General features: G+C 39.0%; 1 protein-coding gene across 3 annotated transcripts; it reads left to right on the top strand.

Annotated features, from left to right (window-relative positions):
* Positions 1-1,272: 1,272 nt before the first annotated feature.
* LOC130966932 (uncharacterized) lies at positions 1,273-14,966 on the top strand. 3 transcript variants are annotated; one of them, XM_057891755.1, is made up of 2 exons: positions 1,273-3,038; positions 14,362-14,966. In XM_057891755.1, the coding sequence occupies exon 1, from the start codon at positions 1,500-1,502 to the stop codon at positions 2,220-2,222; it is 723 nt and encodes a 240-aa protein (XP_057747738.1). In that variant the 5' UTR covers positions 1,273-1,499; the 3' UTR covers positions 2,223-3,038; positions 14,362-14,966. The 3 variants fall into 3 exon arrangements, with proteins under 3 accessions (XP_057747738.1, XP_057747749.1, XP_057747744.1); XM_057891766.1 differs by lacking the exon at positions 14,362-14,966 and having other exon boundaries at positions 1,273-2,742; positions 2,822-3,063; XM_057891761.1 differs by lacking the exon at positions 14,362-14,966 and having other exon boundaries at positions 1,273-2,742; positions 2,844-3,063.
* The last annotated feature ends 5,641 nt before the right edge of the window (positions 14,967-20,607 follow it).

The following is a 20,607-nucleotide window of genomic DNA, read 5'->3' on the forward strand; positions in this document are numbered from 1 at the left end:
GAAGTAAGCATAAATGGAAGAAACATGAAGAATGGAGTTTTGGAGAATTGGCCGCGATGCGCACGCGTGGGCAACGCGTACGCGTGGAGCATGTTACCAGGATTGGCGCGCATAAGTTGACGCATTTGCGTGGCTGAGCAAAAATTCCACCGACACGTACGCGTGACTGATGCGTACGCGTGGATCACAAGAACCTCAAGTGATGCGCACGCGTGACCGACGCGCACGCGTGATGCTCAGCATGTGACCTCATTAATGAACTTGTGGCTGGCAATTTCTAAGGAGCTCCAGGCCCAATTCCAACCTGATTCTGCATGGAAATGACCCAGGAATTAAGAGAAGAAAGGGGGGATCAATCATACACACTTTACACACAATTTTAGCTAGTTTTTGGTTCTTGTTCTTCTAGAGAGAGAAACTCTTATTCCTCTCTAGATCTAGTTTGATTTGATCTTCCCTTGTTGAAATTATGAATTGGATCTTGTTAATTTTAGTTTGAATTACTTAATTTGAGCTCTCTAGTATAATTTTGTTTAGATCTCGTGTTGAATTTATGTTTTCTTGTTATTTCCCTTTTTCTTCTCATTTTATGAACTTTATGGGTCTTGAATTTCCATTAGTGCATTGATGTTTTCTATGATTGATAATGTTATTTGAGTTGTTTTTCATTGATAATTGTTAGTGGGTACTTATAATCTTCAATTGATTTGCAATTTGAATATGTCTTTTGTTAATGCATACCATGTGTTTGATGAAATGTTTCCTTTGATTATGGAAAAGTTTTCTTTATTCTTGGCATAGGCCAAGGAAATTGGGTAAACTTGAGTCATTGGGTCTAATTGATTTGGTGATTTGAGAACCCTAGTGGTCAACTTGATACCCATTGACACCAATCTACTACTAACGGACTCTAACTTTAGCATCGGAGTGTCCTTGCAAGTGGTTCCATCCGCCGTCACGTCAACAAACAGGCAGAACGCGCCGCTCCAGCAACTCACGCTCAGGTCCAGATCCTCTCATTCCCTTGCTCCGTCATTCACCTTATCGATCCACCAAATACCCAAGCAACCGAACATTATCCAATTTTGTATTTTCATATAAGCAAAAATAATTTTTAAATCCAATACTTAAAAACTCATCTAAGTATGTGAATATAAGCGTGTAAAAAAATCTTTAAAATGAAACTCTACTTTCCAAAGCTTTTTTTTTTTTTGTCTGATCTACTGTTCATAGTTAAATTGTGTAAGATTAATTACATTGAAAAATAAAATACACAAAATCACCAGCGGATAGCGGTTTGAAGCTGAAGAACCCGATAGGCCACAGCCCATAGGAGTCCCGAGTCCCTCATAGTTAGAGAAGAAGGAAAATCGAACAAAATCGAACCCGCCGCCTTCCCAAACCTCTTCTCCACTTCAACTTCCCATCACGCAATCCCCGAAATCCCAATTTGTCAAACCCTAATTTCGATCCCCGAATATCCAGATCGATCGAATTCCATGGCAAACCCTTCCTCATCTTCCTCCTCCTCGTCTCAATTCACCTACTCCTCCGATCCCTCTTACTTCCCCACTCCCTTCCACCTTCAACAACCGCCTTACGCCCCACCCCCTCGTCCCCCTCCTCCCACCGTCGCCGCTGCCCCCGCTGCTGCCGCATACAGCTATCCTCCTCCACCGTCACACCACCACCAATTCCAGCGCGACGCTCAGCAACTCTTCCAGCGCGACGCCCAGACCATCACCCCGGAGGCTCTCGAGAGCGTGAAGGCCGCCATAGCCAGCAGCGACGTCGACCACAAGACCGACGCGAAGCGGAAGGCAGTTCCCCGCCGTGCCGCTGGGCAGACGTGGGAGGATCCCTCGCTGGCCGAGTGGCCGGAGAACGACCATCGCTTGTTCTGCGGCGATCTAGGGAACGAGGTGAACGACGACGTTTTGTCGAAGGCGTTCACAAGATTCCCTTCGTTTAACATGGCGAGAGTTGTGAGGGACAAGCGATCAGGGAAGACCAAAGGGTACGGATTCGTGAGCTTTGCGGACCCTTCGGACCTCGCTGTGGCTCTGAAGGAGATGAACGGGAAGTACGTTGGGAACAGGCCAATCAAGCTATGCAAGAGCAAGTGGAAGGAGAGGACCGATTATGATGCTGTTGATAAGCAGAAGAAGCACTCCAAGAAGAAGTTGAAGTCTTCCTCCAAGGTTGGCGTGTTGCATTACTAATTAAGGTAGACGTCGAAAAGAAAAAGAAAAAGTGTTTGCATTGAAATCCTAATTTGAACTACTTGATGTAGCTATATATGTGAGTTGTTTTAGTTTATGAAGGTTTTGAAAATGACTCATATGTGGACTGTGGTCAATGTTAAATCCATGTAAGTTGCTGATGCGACCAAATTGAACAACTTAGTTACCCACCTCAAGGCTCTGTGAACGTAAGAATCGTTGAGGCTCTGTTTTTTATAACAAGAATTTATGAAAGAAATATGCAATCTGAAAACTAAATAAGGAAATAAGTTTCCATTGTTTTTGAAACTTATTTCATAATTCCTGAAAACATGAAAGCCCAGAATAAAATCTGACTTTTTGTTGTTTCAATGTTTGCAGTTTGTTTTATCTCTTTCTAGTTTATGTTGTTTCTCTGTGCAGAACCATTTAGAAATTAATGGTGATTGGCTCAAAAAACATATGCAAGAACAACTCAAGTGTCAACTTCATCTTATAGGTTTTATTTGAACCTCTCTAGGTTGTTAACGCATCTGAACCACTTCAAATTGCTTTATTTAGTTTGAGTAAAGTTTCTTACATTTTCTAGTTTTAATCAGTGGATTAACATTTGAGTGACAGTGCGCAAGAGGTTTCATTAGTTTTTACTAGACGTCTATACATTGGATGCCCAGATCGTTCAAGTTTTGGGGAATCTAGATCAATCTTAGCTGTCAAGAATCAGGAGATTATGGCTAACGTTATCTTTACTTTGCATTGCCTAACGGACTGCCCGATCTCCAGGAGATTATGGCTTTATCATGGGTTTGGTCTTTGGTGAGTATGGTAACTTTTATTTTTATCATTCTTCTTCTTATTGATAAAAGTATAATTTTATTAATATGAAGAGAAGGATAATATAAATTGGATTATTATTGATAAAAGTATAATTTTATTAATATGAGGAGAAGGATAATACAAATTGGAGGATAAGGGATCCCATATACAAAAGCAAAAGCGAACAAAAAAAAAACAAATAATTTATCTATAGAAGTTATGTCAAAAAAAAATCTATAGAAGTTAGAAGTTAGAACCAAGGTTTGGAAAATCGGACTGGTCATCAAACCGTTCTAGTTACTGGTTTATTGGTTTAACCAGTCTAATCAGTGGTTTAACTAAAAAAACCATTTTAAAATAAAATAATAAATAAATTATAAATAAACATCCTAAAATATAATTATAGTATAATATAAATATTAAAATAGTTTTCAAATTTAAAAGACTACATTAAATGTCATCAATCAAATTTATATAATCTTATTAATATACAAACTCAAGTTAAGTAGTATAAAGAAATATCAAATATTAAATGTCAACATAAAGAGTTATCAATCATCAAAACCTTAAGATGTTCTTGTGAGTTTTTATTTTTTGGATAATTATTTAAATATATTATGTAATTATGATTGTGATTTCAACTATTGTGCTAAAAGAAACCTTCAAGTAACAATGATATGTTGATGGTGGTGATGTCTTTTAAGACATCAATGTCTCCTCATCCAGCCCCTTCAATTTCTTCAGCTAAAGTCATAACAAAAGGAATGGTACGAGAAAATGAGGTAGTTAATAGATCATCAAATGAGAAGTTTTTTGTTATTGCAAAGTGAAGATGAACATGCCAATGTAGAAGAATAAGTACATATCTAAATTTCTTTCCTATACTGAATAAGAAGAATAAGTACATAATCAAATTGATAGAATCATAAAACTAAAATGAATAATATATAAATTAATGGTTTTTGATTTCTCTGAGAATGCAATGTAGTTTCTTTTTCATTCCATGAAGCTAAGAAGGAATAACATTCTGATCACTAAATAACTAGACTAGAATGTTCCATTAGCAAGAAAACATAGACAGAAACAGAATAAGATTACCCCAGATAACAAAATCAGTTTTTTTCATCAACCTTTTATGGAATCAAAAGAGAATCATGCAGAAGTATACAAGTTACACACCAGAAATAGCATAAGCAGTTTGAAGTAGGAGGAATTTTCAAATTCAAAAAGAATGAAAATCAGATAACCCCAATCATAAACACCATTATCAAATTAAATAAAAAATCAACCAAAAATCACCTTGCAAATCAAAAACTCAATCTCTTGAACTCAATAATTACATCAGTTATCCAACTAAATAATTACAGAAGTTAAGAACAATTAAAAATGAAAAAAGATTCAACAGTTTTCAACCCAATTTTAATAAAGCTCATCACAATGATTAACAACAACAAAAAGTACTGAAGCAAAAGTGAATCCGTAACACGCAGTGCAAATTTAAAATTTAAAAGTTATCAATTTAAAATTTATCATCAAATACAATCAGTGAGCAAAACCAATCAACCAAGCACTGACTGAGTATTCTGTTCTGATTCTGTGACTGGGAAGTAACAAATTCAAGTTACAGCAACAAATTTAACAAATCCAAGTAAAGTTCCGATTTACAGCAACATTTAGATGAGCAACAAGGCAAATTTGATTAGCGATTCAGCAACATGCAAGAATACAGGGAGAAGGAAAATCTGAAAAGAGAGAACAGGGAAGCGATGGTGCAGGGACTCACCAACAGTCGACGGCGAGTCGGCGACCACCCCATGGAAGGCAAAGAAGCAAGAGACAACCCCACGAGTTGCTTCTGCCGCCGGCGACGAGACAGACGAACCACGAGATGCCAGTGACTGAGACGAGACTCGAGTGAGACTGGGAGGCAGAATCGAGCAGCAACCAACACGCACAGCTCGAGCACTCACTGGCGGAGGGAGGCGCGAGCGGCCGAGCACAGAGGAGAACGGCGAGATGCGAGCACCCGACGTGGAGGATCTGGCGAGAGGCCCAAGAGCACGAAGACGGAAGTTCTTGAGTGCGATGGACGAAGGCAGCAGTCTCTCACTCCGACAGTCGGCGACAACTATTGGTGGAGACTAGGTTTGCTTTCTTTGGTGGAGGCTAGGGTTTGCTGAAGGAAGAAGTTGGAGAAGGGGGAACGGGAGATAACACGTGCAAGTTTTTCTCTTTCAAAGAAGGAAACGAGGTCGTTTTCTGTAAACCGGCCGGGTTCTGGTCCGGTCCGATCTGCCAGTAACCGGCCGGTTCAGCGGTTCTTGAACGGTTTTTTATTTTACGGTTTTGCATGCTGGATTGGACCGTTTTCTCTGTCGATTCCCAGTTTAACCGGTTTGACCGGCCGGTCCGGTCCAGTTTTCAGAACATTGGTTAGAACATAGCTTATCAATCTTCAACAAATCACAATTTCTAACCATGGAATAAATTATAATGGATTTAAGATTTTAATAATAACATACGAGTTTTGTTTTGTTTGACAAAAATATCCAATTGTTAATTTAAAGTTGGTTTTGATGAAAAATTTTCAAAATTTTCATATTACTCTTTTTATCATCTTCAAGTTTTTTTTTTTATTTTCTCAACTCGTCTGAATCCTTCAACCTATTCCCCAACCATTATAAAACCATCATAGTGGCCATTTCTCCATTCAAAGCATGTCAACCTATTCCCCAACCATTATAAAACCATCGTAGTGGCCATTTCTCTATTGCAAAGCATGTCAAAACGAGCTTGAACCTGAACATGAAAATGGCGAGCCCACCACCATTGTCCTTGTCAAAGAGACAGTTGTACACGTCCCTTGATATATGAACTGGAATGCTGTCGATTTCAACTTTCTCATTGCCTTTGAACTTTTACTTCATCTACTTTATCTACAGCACCTTGCCATTCTTGATGAAGAAAGAGAGCTTGGAGGAGGTAGGATCCTCCCTTGAGGAGCTGCAATCAATTTGAATATAGTGGTTCTTGCTGTCAAAAATGGCAGTGGTGGAGTAAACAATGTTGGCAAAGACATGTTCCTTCTTGAGGAAGTGGGGTTGTTAGGTTGGAGATCCTTGGAATTGGAGGAAGCGTCCTTGGGGAGTCACCGAGGATGAGGACAATGCTGTTGTAGAGAATGAGAGCAAGGTAAAAGGAAGGGTGGGATTGGGGGAGAAGGAAAAAGGGGACTTGGCCTTGGAGAGGTTCCAAAAGAGTCATGTGGTGAGATAGAGAGTTTTGGATTTGTGTTTCTTCTGAAATATGAATGCCTTTATGTGAAGGTAAAATGAGAAGGAAAAAGAAGAATAAGAAGGGAAATCAAAGAGGGTGGTAGAGGTGGATGTGGATGTGGATGTGGAGGGAGTAGCATAAGATGGGGAAAGATCATGTTAGGGAGACGAGGCCCGTGACGGTGTGGTAAATGACGTAGTGGGTTGGGGTTGGAGATGTCAACCTTTCATTTAATTGTTGAACCTTTTTGAGACAAATTGGACTTTTCATGTTGATTATGGCTTGACATTTGTACGGGTTTGCTTCTATGCCTTTTTGAGTTAGCATGAAGCCTAAAAATTTTTCTGCCTCTACTGCAAAGATGCATTTTGAGAGATTTAATCTCATCTCATGCTTTTTTATTGTAGAGAACACTTCGGAGAGGTCAGATAGTAATGTCGAGTTTTTCTTGGTTTTGACGAGCATATCGTCTACATATACCTCCATAAGCTTTCCTAGGTGGGAAGAGAATACTTTATTCATGAATCTCTGGCATGTAGCTCCAACATTTTTCAACCCAAAAGGCATTACTATATAGCAATAGTTAGCTTTTGGAGTTATGAACGAGGTCTTTTCTTGATTCGGTTTGTACATTGGGATTTGGTTATAACCCGAGTAAGCGTCCATGAAGGACAAATACGGATAGCCTGAGGTTGAGTCGACCAGAGCGTCAATGCTAGGGAGAGAATATGGGTCCTTGGAACAAGCCTTATTGAGGTTTGCGTAATCGACACATATTCTCCACTTTTCGTTTGTTTTTTCACCAAAATGACGTTAGCTAGCCACAATGGATACTTTACCTCCCTTATGAATCCTGCTTCCTGCAAGGCTTATACTTGTTCTTCCACGACCTGTGTCTTTTCTGGTCCAAGCTTCTGACGCTTTTGTTGGATAGGTCGGGAGTTCGGATATACTGTGAGTTTATGAGACATTAAGTCGGGATGTATGCCAGGTATGTCGGAGGTTTTCCAGGCAAAGAGATCAGAGTTTCTTCTTAGTAGATTGATGAACTGTTTCTTGAGTCCTTCCTCTAAGTTAGCTCCTACTTTTGTTGTTTTCTCTGAGTTATCTCTAATTTGCACTTCTTCTAATTTGCCTTCAGGCTGGGTCATAGTTCTTCTCGAGTTCGGACTCCACCAAGTTCGATGGTATTGACCTCTTTTCCCCTAAGACTTTCTTTTAGATTGAGACTTTCATTGTAGCACCTACGTGCTAGCTTCTGATCTCCCTTGATGGTGGCGATTCTTTTTGCCGTGAAAAACTTCATACAGAGATGGGGTGGGGAAACAACAGCTGCACGTCGGTTCAAGGTGGTCTGACCTATTAGGGCGTTGTATGCCGAGGCTACATCAATCACAATATAGTTAATGATTAACATCTTCGATCTTGTGCCCCTGCCAAAGGTAGTGTAGAGGGAGATGTACTCGAGAGGTAGGATCGGCACATCCCCCAGTCTAAATAGGTTATCTGGGTAGGCCTTTAGATCATTTTTCTCTAATCCGAGCTTGTCGAAATCGGGCTTAAATAGTATATCGACCGAGCTTTCCTAGTCTATGAGGGTCCTATGAAGGTTGGCATTGGTGAGGATCACGGTTATAACAACGGGATCATCATGGTCGGGTGTTACCCCTTGGACGTCTTCTTTGATGAACGAGATGGTGGGAAAGTCAGAATTTTTGATATCTTCCCTGACTTAGTACACCTCCTTTAAATGCCTTTTCTGTGGTGATTTTGATATTCTTCCTCCAGCGAATTTTCCATTAATCATATGTATGTGTCTCTCGGGAGTTTGAGGTGGACATTCCTGTCGTTCCCTTTATTCATCTCTCTTCTCTTTTCCGGCTCCCCCTACCTATTCGCTAAGTACCTGTCTAGTCGACCTTTTCTGGCCAATTATTCTATGACATTCTTTAAGTGTAACAGTCATTGGTAGAATGTCCATAGAGTTTGTGATACTTGCAGTACTCTGTCCGACTTTCACCCTTTTGTATTTGATTTTTCGAGGAGGTGAAAGTTTTTCGGTATGGCATATTTCTCTGTAAACATTTACCAGGGAGACTTGAAGGGGGGTGTAGTTATGGTATCTGCGAGGGTTTTTCGAATTGTACTCTTCCTTCTTTTTAGCTTCGTTTTCCTTTTCTTGAGGTGGGTAAGGCTGTAAAACCCAAAATTTTGAAAAGTCTTATTATGAACTAATTTCAAATTATTTATTTATTTACAATTCTAATTTCAAAAATTATTTTATTAAAGATAATTAGAGGCAGTTTTGATTAATTGAATTTGAAATAAATTAAGATTTTATTCAAACTCTATAATTATTGAGTATTTTCCTATTTACAACTTAAAGTCTTAGAAATTAAAAAAAATGATGAGATTTGACTATTTAAATTAGAATTTTATCTAATTTTACAATTATTGAATTATTTTTCATATTTAAATTATAAAATTAGTAATTGTCAAATAATAAGAATTTTATATGATTTGATTTAAATAATTTATATTTTTATAATGTAATACTTTAAGTTTTAGGAATAAAGAAAATTAATTATATTACCATATATTTTCAATTAGAGTAATTGATTGAGAATTAATTAGTATTTTAATACAACAACTAATATTTTAAAGTAATTTTAAAGATTTAATTAGATCTCAAATTAATATCCTATGCCCCAATTTTATTAAAATTACCCTACTCTAATTAAACCTAAAATTCCTAAGTTAAAACCCTAACCCTAACCATAATTACACTCAAACACATTCTCCCTCACTCAATTGAAACCTAGCTACCACCCCCTTCCCAAAACACAAACACGCACACAACACAGAAAGGGAGAGGAGAGAAACGGGAAAAAAGAAAGGGGAAGGGAGAAGACGGAGATCCGAGAAAGAGAGGAAGTGCGGGTGAAGGAGGGAGACCGCCGCTGCCATAGCCACGTCGTCGCTGCACCACGCCTCGCCGCCACTGTCGTGTCGTCGTTATCGCCAAGCTGCTTGCCCCCATTGTCGATGGCGCTGTACTGACGCGGAATGGAGAAAAGAGAGCACGCGAGAGGGAAGAGAAAAAGCCACTACCCTCGCGTCCGTTGTCATCTTCGCGGGGTCCTTGGCGTCGCCGTTGTCTTTGCCATGAAGCCAGTGTTGCCGTCGTCCATGGGTGAAGTCGAAGAGAGAGATTGACGGAGTGACGCGTGTGGAAGAGGGAGAAATTGCCTTTGTCACCACTATGTAGAGCTGCAAGCCTCGTTGCCGTCACCGTCGAGGGTCACCGTCGTCACGAGCTCTGTCGCTGCTACTGGAGAAGCGCCGACAAGCTCTTGGCGCCGGGAAACGCTGCTGTCATCGCCAACGACCACTACCGGTAAGGGTTTTGAGTTTGGTTTACCTTCTTTTGAGATTCTGAAAACGTTATCATCACTGCATGTTTTTTTTACAGTCGCCATCACCGGAGTTCTGGTCACCGCTGTTGCTTAAGGTGACTATCGGGGCTACCGCCAAATCGATTCAAAGACCGTTGCTATTTCGTTTTCTTATTACAGTAAATATCTCTATTGTTGGAAACATTGCGTTAGTGTTCTGTTACGTGTCATTAGGGTTTTCGCGATATTAATGTCATAGGATTTAGTAACCGAAGTTGCATGTTGCAATTAAGGTTGTTTCTGCTGTTGTGAAGGTGAGTGGAGCTGTGGTTGTAGCTGTCACTGATGTCGGGCCAAGAAAAAAAGGTTTCTTTGACGCATTTGGTTTATGAGTTCAACTTTTCGAGGTAGGGATTTTTCTAAAAACTCAATTTTATAAATTGGAATTGTTATAAATGGATATTGATGTGAGAAATACACTTTTTAGTGATTGTATAAGTCTTATATAATGTCTGTCTGTTTTGGATGAATATGATTGTTTGTTTGATTGGATTATTGTTTGGTTTTGTTAAATGGATGGTTGCTGAATTGTTTCTTTAATGTTTTGGAAATGACTTTGATTCGTTAAAAATGATTTAATTTTGAATCGATTTTCTTGAGATATGAAAATGATATGAATTTTTGAAATCAGCTTGATTTTAAACTGATTTGGTTTTGAACTCGTTGAAAATAGTTGCGGAATGATTTGGTTGGGACTCGAAAAGGGTGAAAAGGTCTAAGTTTTACGGGAGGTGCTATCAAAATTTCTTTAAAATATGAGACTTTGTGTGAAATGTTATTTAGAAAATTATGAATTTAAGAATTATATTATTTTACTTGCATTATTTAATAAAATATTGCATTATTTAAGAAAATAATGAATTATATTTTGAATTGAATTATTGAAAAGAGAATTATGATTGAGCTTTATTTCTTAAGAAAAGTATTATATTTTAAGTGTAAGTTATCTAGAAAAGACTTATGATTTTGGTTGATTTAAATGTCAAAAGGGTTTATATTTTGAATTTGATTAAAGAATCACCTTCGGAGGAGTTTTAGTGGATTTAAAAAAAAATTGGACTTTGATTGAATAATTCCGTTTGTGATGTTTTGGAAGAAGTCAGAGAATTGGTTTTAAAAGTGAACCTGAAGTTGGTTTTGATTTGAATGAATTTAAGTAATTGAGAATTGGCGGATTTCCCCTTAAAGTTTTGAGACTTTGTCGAGATAGTTAATTGGTAACTTCGATTTAAAAGTAGTTGAACGAATGACTTAAAAATGGAGAATTTTAAGTCTTTTCAAAGAGAATTACCGTTTGATATGATTTTGGAAGTTGTTTGGAGTCCTCGGAGAATGTTACCAAAAGCGGTTTTGGTTTGAAAGGAAATTGATATTTTAAAGAAAAGTGATTATTGACAAGATGTGAACTGAATACATTTGTTATTGAAAGTAAATGGGTCAAGAACAATTTTAATTATGATGTGAGTATGACTTATTATGGATATTTGTGAGATGTAGGCATAATGGCTGGGTTTCGTCCCACTTACGCTGAGATGTAGGCGTAAGGACCTTACGCTAAAATGTAGATGTAAGGGCTAAGTTCTCCCGCTTACGCTGAGTTGTAGGCATAAGGGTAGGGGTTAGTTCCGCTTATGTTGAGATGTGAGATCTGTGGTAGAGAATCTCGCTCACATCCTTTCAAAATCACAAGAGTGTATCAGACACTATATTCCTTGGACCGTGTGCCGGGCACAATATCCCTGGGGATCCTATTTATATTCGTGATCAAAAGGCAACATTCCTATGGGGATGTGTCGGGTTGGCAGTTGAATCGACAATGTGATATCACAGCCAATAGGGTAGGCATTCATCATATGCATCTATGTGACATTGTTTGGGTGTGTATATTGTAATTGGTTTGCCTGTGTGAATAATTATGTTTAACTGCTAATTGCTATACTTGACGTAACAGCTTTGATTGTGTTTGAACTTCATTACTTGTGTTTGTGACTGAAATTGATTGGATTGTGGTGAATTGGATGTTGATAATTGAGATTATGTGATGGGTCAAAGGTCGTGATTGGTTTGTGTTGTGGTTTAGTAAAGTACGAAAAATCAAACTGGCTCAACATAGACTTAATGAACCTATGCTTGAAACAGGTTGGTCATTCATAATGTCTAGGAAAACTTTTAAGATTTTATAAGATAGGAAAAGGCTTTGGATTTTGAAGAATTAACTGATTTCTCTTTTAAAAAGGATTTTGGATTTTTGAATGTAAACCTTTGGCTTTTGAAAGGATACATAAGACGAGCAACGATCACTGTACCTTGAACATAGTTTTATTTTACGTATCTTATTAAATAAATTCTCTAACCCTATAGTGAGAACTAGTGAGGACGATGTTCTCACTCCCCTACAGGTTTTTCCTTTTCAGGATATGGACGAAGAAGTCATGAAGAGTTTATTTCGTTTTCTATTTACACGACATTTTGTATTATTTTAAATATTATATTTCCTTCACCTTCATCTTTACAAATTTTGTAAGAGGGATAGGAATTATGATATGCAATGCTTGTAAATTAATATTATGTATATATATGATTTGTAAATATTGTATCTGGTCTGTATGTATGTATTTGTGTTTTCAACTGAAAAGTCTCTTTTGGAAAGATTATACGGTTTTAAGTTTTACAGGCTCCTATCTTAATATTAAATATGTTTAAAGTCGTCGTAATATCCAAGCTATCAAAGTGGCGTAGGCGAAAGCGTGACATTCTGGTAGCAAGGGTGTTACAAAGGCAGGCTAGGTCTCGAGAGTGGCTCTCGTAATCAGGAGTTCTTCTTTATGTTGATGTGCTTTTCTACCCGCTCTTGTACTTCGAACAAGGAAGCCGGATGTCGCTTAGATATGGATTGAGAGAATGGTCCTTCTTTAAGACCATTAATCAATCCCATTATTGCCACTTCACTAGGTAAATTCTAGATTTCCAAACATGCCTTATTGAACCTTTTCATGTAGTCTCGGAGTGTTTCTCCGACCTCTTGCTTGACTCCCAGCAAGCTCAGGACATGCTTTACTTTATCTTTTTGAATGGAAAATCTGGTAAAAAACTTTCTTGCCAGGTCGTTGAAACAAGTTACCGACCTAGGGGGTAAGTTGTCAAACAACTTCATTGCCGTTTTGGCCACTACGGGAAGGCTTTACAACAGGTGAAGTTAGAGGCGTGATGGGGAAAAATCGTCCGTAAAGAATTTCACAAAAATAATCGCGTTGCAAGTATAGTTCTAAACCGACAATTAAACCTCAATCAATGTTTAATTTGTTTGTCACATGTACAAACCCAATAAAATTAACCGAAGTATTTAAACCTCGCGTCGTCTCTCAAGGAATTGCAGGGAAGTGTTTATTATTGGTTATGATAAAGTATATTTTTGGGTTTTGTGATAAGAGACAAGTAATGTAAATAACAAGAAAATAAAATAACAACTAAGAAAAGTCCTAATAAGGATTGAGAATTGAAATTCCTATCCTCATTATCATCATCAATTGTGATGGTAATTGCCTTTTGCTTTCACTTAGTTAACCCCCTAACAATGAAGGAAAGTCAAGTGAGAGAAATCAACTTAAGTTCACAAGCCCTAATCAAGACTAGATTTAGTGAAGTCTAAGCCAACTAACAATTTTCAATCACCAATCAACAAGAGAATTTTGATAACTCAAGAGTCTCTAATTGATCAATCCAAGTTAAGAACATAAAAATCTAATTTAAAATCCAACCAAGCATTTTATCAAACACTTGGAAGGCATAACATAAAAACATAGAAAACTAACGAGACATAGCAAAATCTAAAACTAACCAAAGCAAAGAAATAACAATAACAAAGCAATTGAACAATAAGAAACGTGAAACATAAATTGCATTAATGAAAATTGAGAGTAACACATGAACTCATAAACTAAATTAGCAAAATAAAGGAATCAATGAAAAAAGTAAATAACTAAAGTGCTAGAATAAATAAAAGTAAGAGAAAACTGAATTAAAAGAAGATTGAATCTGAACCTAAGGATAAATTAAAAGAAGAAATCCTAAACTTAGAGAGAGGAGAGAGCCTCTCTCTCTAGAAAACCTACATCTAAACCTAAAATTGTGTGTATGAAAGTATGAATGATTCATTCCCCTTCCAGCTCCACTCTGCAGCCTCTAATCAGTATTTTCGGGCTTGAAACTGGGTCCAAAGCAACCCAGAAATCGTCCCCAATGTTTTCTGTAAATTGCAGCACGTGACGCTCATCACGCGTACGCGTCGCTGAAGGAAATCCTGGTCACGCGTACGTGTCATCCACGCGCGCGCGTCGTTCGTCTCCTGCACCAGTCACGCATACGCGTCGTCCACGCGTGCCCGTCGCGGCCAGCTTCTCAAAACTTCAACTTCTTGTGTTCCTTCCACTTTTGCATGCTTGATGAGCGGATAATTTATACGCTTTTTGGCATTGTTTTTAGTATGTTTTTAGTATCTTTTAGTTAGTTTTTATTATATTTTTATTAGTTTTTAATTAAAATTCACTTTTCTGGACTTTACTATGAGTTTGTGTGTTTTTCTGTGATTTCAGGTATTTTCTGGCTGAAATTGAAGGTTCTGAGCAAAAATCTGATCCAGAGACTGAAAAGGACTGCAGATGCTGTTGGATTCTGACCTCCCTGCACTCGAAGTGGATTTTCTGGAGCTACAGAAGCCCAATTGGCGCGCTCTCAACGGCATTGGAAAGTAGACATCCTGGGCTTTCCAGCAATATATAATAGTCCATACTTTGCCCAAGATTTGATGGCCCAAACCGGCGCTCAAAGTCACCTACAGAAATTCCAGCGTTAAACGCCGGAACTGGCATAAAATTTGGAGTTAAACGCCCAAACTGGCATGAAAGCTGGCATTTAACTCCAGAAAATGTCTCTACACGAAATTCCTTCATTGCTCAGCCCAAGCACACACCAAGTGGGCCCGGAAGTGGATTTTTCTGTTATTTACTCATTTCTGTAAACCTTAGGACACTAGTTTACTATTAATAGGATCTTTTGACATTGTATCCGTACCTTATGACCTCATAACATTTCTTACACGTTTCTTTCCACAGTATGAGTCTCTAAACCCCATGGTTGGGGGTGAGGAGCTCTGCTGTGTCTTGATGGATTAATGCAATTACTACTGTTTCTTATTCAATCATGCTTGCTTCGATTCTAAGATAACACTTGTTCTTAATCCGGATGAATGTGATGATCCGTGACAATCATCATCATTCTCAACCATGAACATGTGCCTGACAACCACCTCTGTTCTATCTTAGATTGAGTAGTTATCTCTTGGGTTCTTCAATCGGAATCTTCGTGGTATAAGCTAGAACTGATGGCGGTATTCAAGAGAATCCGGAAGGTCTAAACCTTGTCTGTGGTATTCTGAGTAGGATTCAATGACTGGATGACTGTGACGTGCTTCAAACTCCTGAGGGCGGGGCGTTAGTGACAGACGCAAAAGAATCACTGGATTCTATTCCGGCCTGATTGAGAACCGACAGATGATTAGCCTATGCTGTGACAGAGCATCAGGGACGTATTTTCACTGAGAGGATGGGAGGTAGCCACTGACAATGGTGAAACCCTACATACAGCTTGCCATGGAAGGAGCCTTGCGTGTTTGATGAAGAAGACAGTAGGAAAGCAGAGATTCAGAAGATGGAGCATCTCCAAACCTCAACCCATTCTCCATTACTGCAATACAAGTAACCATTTCATGTTCTTTTGCTTTTTACAATCAATCCTGATAATTTCTGATATCCTGACTAAGATTTACAAGATAACCATAGCTTGCTTCAAACCGACAATCTCTGTGGGATCGACCCTTGCTCACGCAAGGTATTACTTGGACGACTCAGTACACTTGCTGGTTAGTTGTGCGGAGTTGCAAAAGTGTGATTGCAATTTCGTGCACCAAGTTTTTGGCGCCGTTGCCGGGGATTGTTCGAGTTTGGACAACTGACGGCTTATCTTGTTGCTTAGATTAGGACTGTTTTATTTTTGGTGGTTTAGAGTCTTTTAGTTGAGTCTAGTTTCATATTTTAAGTTTGGTGTCAATTGCATGCTGTTGTTTTTCTTTTGATTTTCGAAATTTTCTTGTTCTTAGTCCCTTTTTGATTCACAAAAGTTCTAAGTTTGGTGTCCTCTTTGTGTTTTTCCTTTAAAATTTTCGAAAAAAATTAGTGTTTGATTTTCTAAAATTTTAAGTTTGGTGTCTTTTTGTGTTTTTCTCTTTCCTCTTTTTAAGAATCAAATCTTTTTCATAAAAATTTTTTCAATCATATTTTTTAATTGCTGTTTTCAAAATCTTTTTTTTTACTAATTGATTCAGTTCTCAATTTGCTTTGATCTCATTTTCCCTTTGATTTTCGAATTTTTTATTTTATTTTCCTTTTGTTTTATTTTGTTTTATTTTAATTTTTCGGTTATTTCAAAAAAAAATAAAAAATAAAATAAAAATAAGCAAAATTTATCTCTTTGCAATCATTACGATTTCCCTTTTGTCCATCATGGACTTAAGTGGAATTGATCAGTCCAGAAGGACTCTGGGGTCATATGCTAACCCCATTACAGCTGCATATGGGAGTAGCATCTGCACGCCCCTCATCAAAGCAAGCAGCTTTGAGCTAAATCCTCAACTCATTATCATAGTGCAGCAAAATTGCCAGTATTCCGGTCTTCCACAGGAAGAACCTACTGAGTTTCTGGCACAGTTCTTACAAATTGCTGACACAGTACATGATAAAGAGGTAGATCAGGATGTCTACAGACTATTACTATTTCCATTTGCTGTAAAAGATCAAGCTAAAAGGTGGTTGAATAACCAACCTACAGCAAGCATAAAGACATGGAAACAGTTAACAGACAAATTCCTGAATCATTTTTACCCTCCAAAGAGGATGACACAGCTAAGGCTGGACATCCAAGGCTTTAAACAAGAGGATAATGAATCCATTTATAATGCCTGGGAGAGGTATAGAGGTATGCTAAGGAAATGTCCCTCTGAAATGTTTTCAGAGTGGGTCCAGTTAGACATTTTCTACTATGGGCTTACAGAAAAAGCTCAGATGTCTTTAGACCACTCAGCTGGTGGATCTATACACATGAGGAAGACAATTGAAGAAGCTCAAGAGCTTATAGACACTGTTGCTAGAAACCAATACTTGTATTCTAGCAATGAGTTCGTTCCAAAGGAGGAAGTCATGGCATTAGTCACTGATACTAATCCTCAAGAACAGATGAATGAGCTTAATCAACAATTGCTCCTGATGACAGAACAGTTAGCAGAATTTAAAGAGATGCTCCATGAAACTAAAGTTGCTAATAAGAGCATTGAACTACAGTTGAATCAAGCAAAACAGCAAATATCTAAACAAATAACAGATGAGTGTCAAGCAGTCCAATTGAGGAGTGGGAAGACCCTGAATAACACTGCTCAAAAGAGTAAAAAGCCAAACAAGGAACAAGTGACAGAGGACAACCAAACCACTGTTCAAAATCCCTCTGAGGACAGTAAGAGCCCAGAGAGGAATATTGGCGTTCAAACGCCAGAAAGGGAAGGAAAGCTGGCGTTAAATGCCCATTCCTTGCCCAGTTCTGGCGTTCAAACGCCAGAAAAGGGGGAAAATTTGGCGTTAAACGCCCATTTTCCACCCATTCCTGGCGTTCAAACGCCAAGGGGAGATCAGACACCTGAGAGTGCTGACAGTAATCCCTCTAAAAAGGCTTCTTCAACCACTTCTGTAAGGAATAAACCTGTAGCATCTAAGGTTGAAGAATATCAAGCCAAGATGCCTTATCCTCAGAAACTCCGCAAAGCAGAACAGGATAAGCAATTTGCCCGCTTTGCAGACTATCTAAGGACTCTTGAGATAAAGATTCCGTTTGCAGAGGCACTTGAGCAAATACCTTCTTATGCTAAATTCATGAAAGAAATTTTAAGCCATAAGAAGGATTGGAGAGAAACTGAAAAAGTGTTTCTCACTGAAGAATGCAGTGCAGTCATTCTAAAAAGCTTACCAGAAAAGCTTCAAGATCCTGGAAGCTTTCTGATACCATGCACATTGGAAGGCACTTGCACCAAGACAGCTTTATGTGATCTTGGAGTAAGCATCAATCTAATACCTGCATCCACTATCAGAAAGCTTGGGTTGATTGGAGAAGTCAAACCAACCGGGATATGCCTCCAACTTGCTGATGGCTCCATTAAACACCCATCAGGCATAATAGAGGACATGATTGTCAAGGTTGGGCCATTTGCCTTTCCAACTGACTTTGTGGTGCTGGAAATGGAGGAGCACAAGAGTGCAACTCTCATTCTAGGAAGACCTTTCCTAGCAACTGGACGAACTCTCATTGATGTACAAAAGGGGGAAGTAACCTTGAGAGTCAATGAGGATGAGTTCAAGTTGAATGCTGTAAAAGCTATGCAGCATCCAGGCACACCAGATGACTGCATGGGCGCTGACATTATTGACTCTCTGGTAGAAGAGATCAATATGGCTGAAAGCCTAGAATCAGAGCTTGAGGACATCTTCAAAGATGCTCAACCTGATCAAGAAGAACTAGAGGAAGTAAGGGAATTTTCGAAAATTCCTCAGGAGGAGGATAAACCTCCCAAACCTGAACTCAAACCTCTACCACCATCTCTGAAATATGCATTTCAGGGAGAGGGCGACACTTTTCCAGTGATTATAAGCTCTACTTTAAATCCACAGGAAGAGGAAGCACTGATTAAAGTGCTAAGGACGCACAAGACAGCTCTTGGGTGGTCCATAAGTGATCTTAAGGGCATTAGCCCAGCTAGATGCATGCACAAGATCCTGTTGGAGGATAATGCCAAACCAGTGGTCCAACCACAGAGGCGGCTAAATCCAGCCATGAAGGAGGTGGTGCAGAAAGAGGTCACTAAACTACTAGAGGCTGGGATTATTTATCCTATTTCTGATAGCCCCTGGGTGAGCCCTGTCCAAGTTGTTCCCAAAAAGGGAAGCATGACAGTGGTTCATAATGAAAAAAATGAACTGGTTCCTACAAGGACAGTCACAGGGTGGCGTATGTGTATTGACTACAGAAGGCTCAATACAGCCACCAGAAAGGATCATTTTCCTTTACCATTCATAGACCAAATGCTAGAAAGACTAGCTGGTCATGATTATTACTGCTTTTTGGATGGCTATTCAGGCTACAACCAAATTGCAGTAGATCCCCAGGACCAAGAGAAAACAGCATTTACCTGCCCTTCTGGCGTGTTTGCCTATAGGAGAATGCCTTTTGGTCTGTGCAATGCACCTGCAACCTTTCAGAGGTGCATGCTCTCTATCTTCTCAGACATGGTAGAGAAATTTCTGGAAGTCTTCATGGATGACTTTTCAGTATACGGAGACTCATTCAGTTCCTGTCTTAACCACCTATCACTTGTCCTGAAGAGATGCCAAGAGACTAACCTGGTTTTAAACTGGGAGAAATGTCACTTTATGGTGACTGAAGGAATTGTCCTTGGGCACAAAATTTCAAGCAGGGGAATAGAGATGGATAAGGCAAAGGTAGAGGTAATTGAAAAATTACCACCACCTGCCAATGTTAAGGCAATCAGAAGCTTTCTGGGGCATGCAGGATTCTATAGAAGGTTTATCAAGGATTTTTCAAAAATTGCAAAACCTTTAAGTAACCTGTTAGCTGCTGATACACCATTTGTGTTTGACACACAGTGTCTGCAGGCATTTGAGACCCTGAAAGCTAAGTTGGTCACAGCACCAGTTATCTCTGCACCAGATTGGGCATTACCATTTGAATTAATGTGTGATGCCAGTGATCATGCCATTGGTGCAGTGTTGGGACAAAGGCATAACAAACTTCTGCATGTCATTTATTATGCTAGCCGTGTTCTAAATGATGCACAGAAGAATTACACAACCACAGAAAAAGAATTACTTGCAGTGGTCTATGCCATTGACAAGTTTAGATCCTACTTAGTGGGATCAAAGGTGATTGTGTACACTGACCATGCTGCTCTTAAATACTTACTCACAAAGCAGGATTCAAAACCCAGGCTTATCAGATGGGTGTTGCTTCTGCAAGAGTTTGATATAGAAATAAGAGACAGAAAAGGGACAGAGAACCAAGTAGCTGATCATCTGTCCCGAATAGAACCAGTAGCTGGGGCGCCCCTCCCTTCTACTGAGATCTCTGAGACTTTCCCAGATGAGCAACTCTTTGCCATTCAGGAAGCTCCATGGTTTGCAGATATGGCAAACTATAAAGCTGTGAGGTTCATACCCAAGGAGTACAGCAATGTGCAAAGAAAGAAATTAATTTCAGATGCCAAGTACTACCTCTGGGATGAACTATATCTCTTTAAGAGATGTGCTGACGGAGTGATCCACAGATGTATACCCAGAGAAGAAGCACAAAGGATCCTATGGCACTGCCATGGATCACAGTATGGAGGGCATTTTGGAAGTGAGCGAACAGCCACTAAAGTCCTCCAATGTGGCTTCTACTGGCCTACTCTCTATAAAGATTCCCGAGAGTTTGTGCGTAACTGTGACAGTTGCCAAAGAGCTGGTAACCTGCCTCACGGATATGCCATGCCTCAACAAGGAATATTAGAGATAGAGTTGTTTGATGTATGGGGAATTGATTTCATGGGACCATTCCCACCATCATACTCAAACACTTACATTCTGGTGGCAGTGGACTATGTATCTAAGTGGGTAGAAGCAATTGCTACACCCACTAATGATACCAAGACTGTACTGAAATTCCTCCAAAAGAACATTTTCAGCAGA

Source organism: Arachis stenosperma, chromosome 1 (genome assembly GCF_014773155.1).
Source record: "Arachis stenosperma cultivar V10309 chromosome 1, arast.V10309.gnm1.PFL2, whole genome shotgun sequence".
In the NCBI taxonomy this organism is placed as follows: domain Eukaryota; kingdom Viridiplantae; phylum Streptophyta; class Magnoliopsida; order Fabales; family Fabaceae; genus Arachis; species Arachis stenosperma.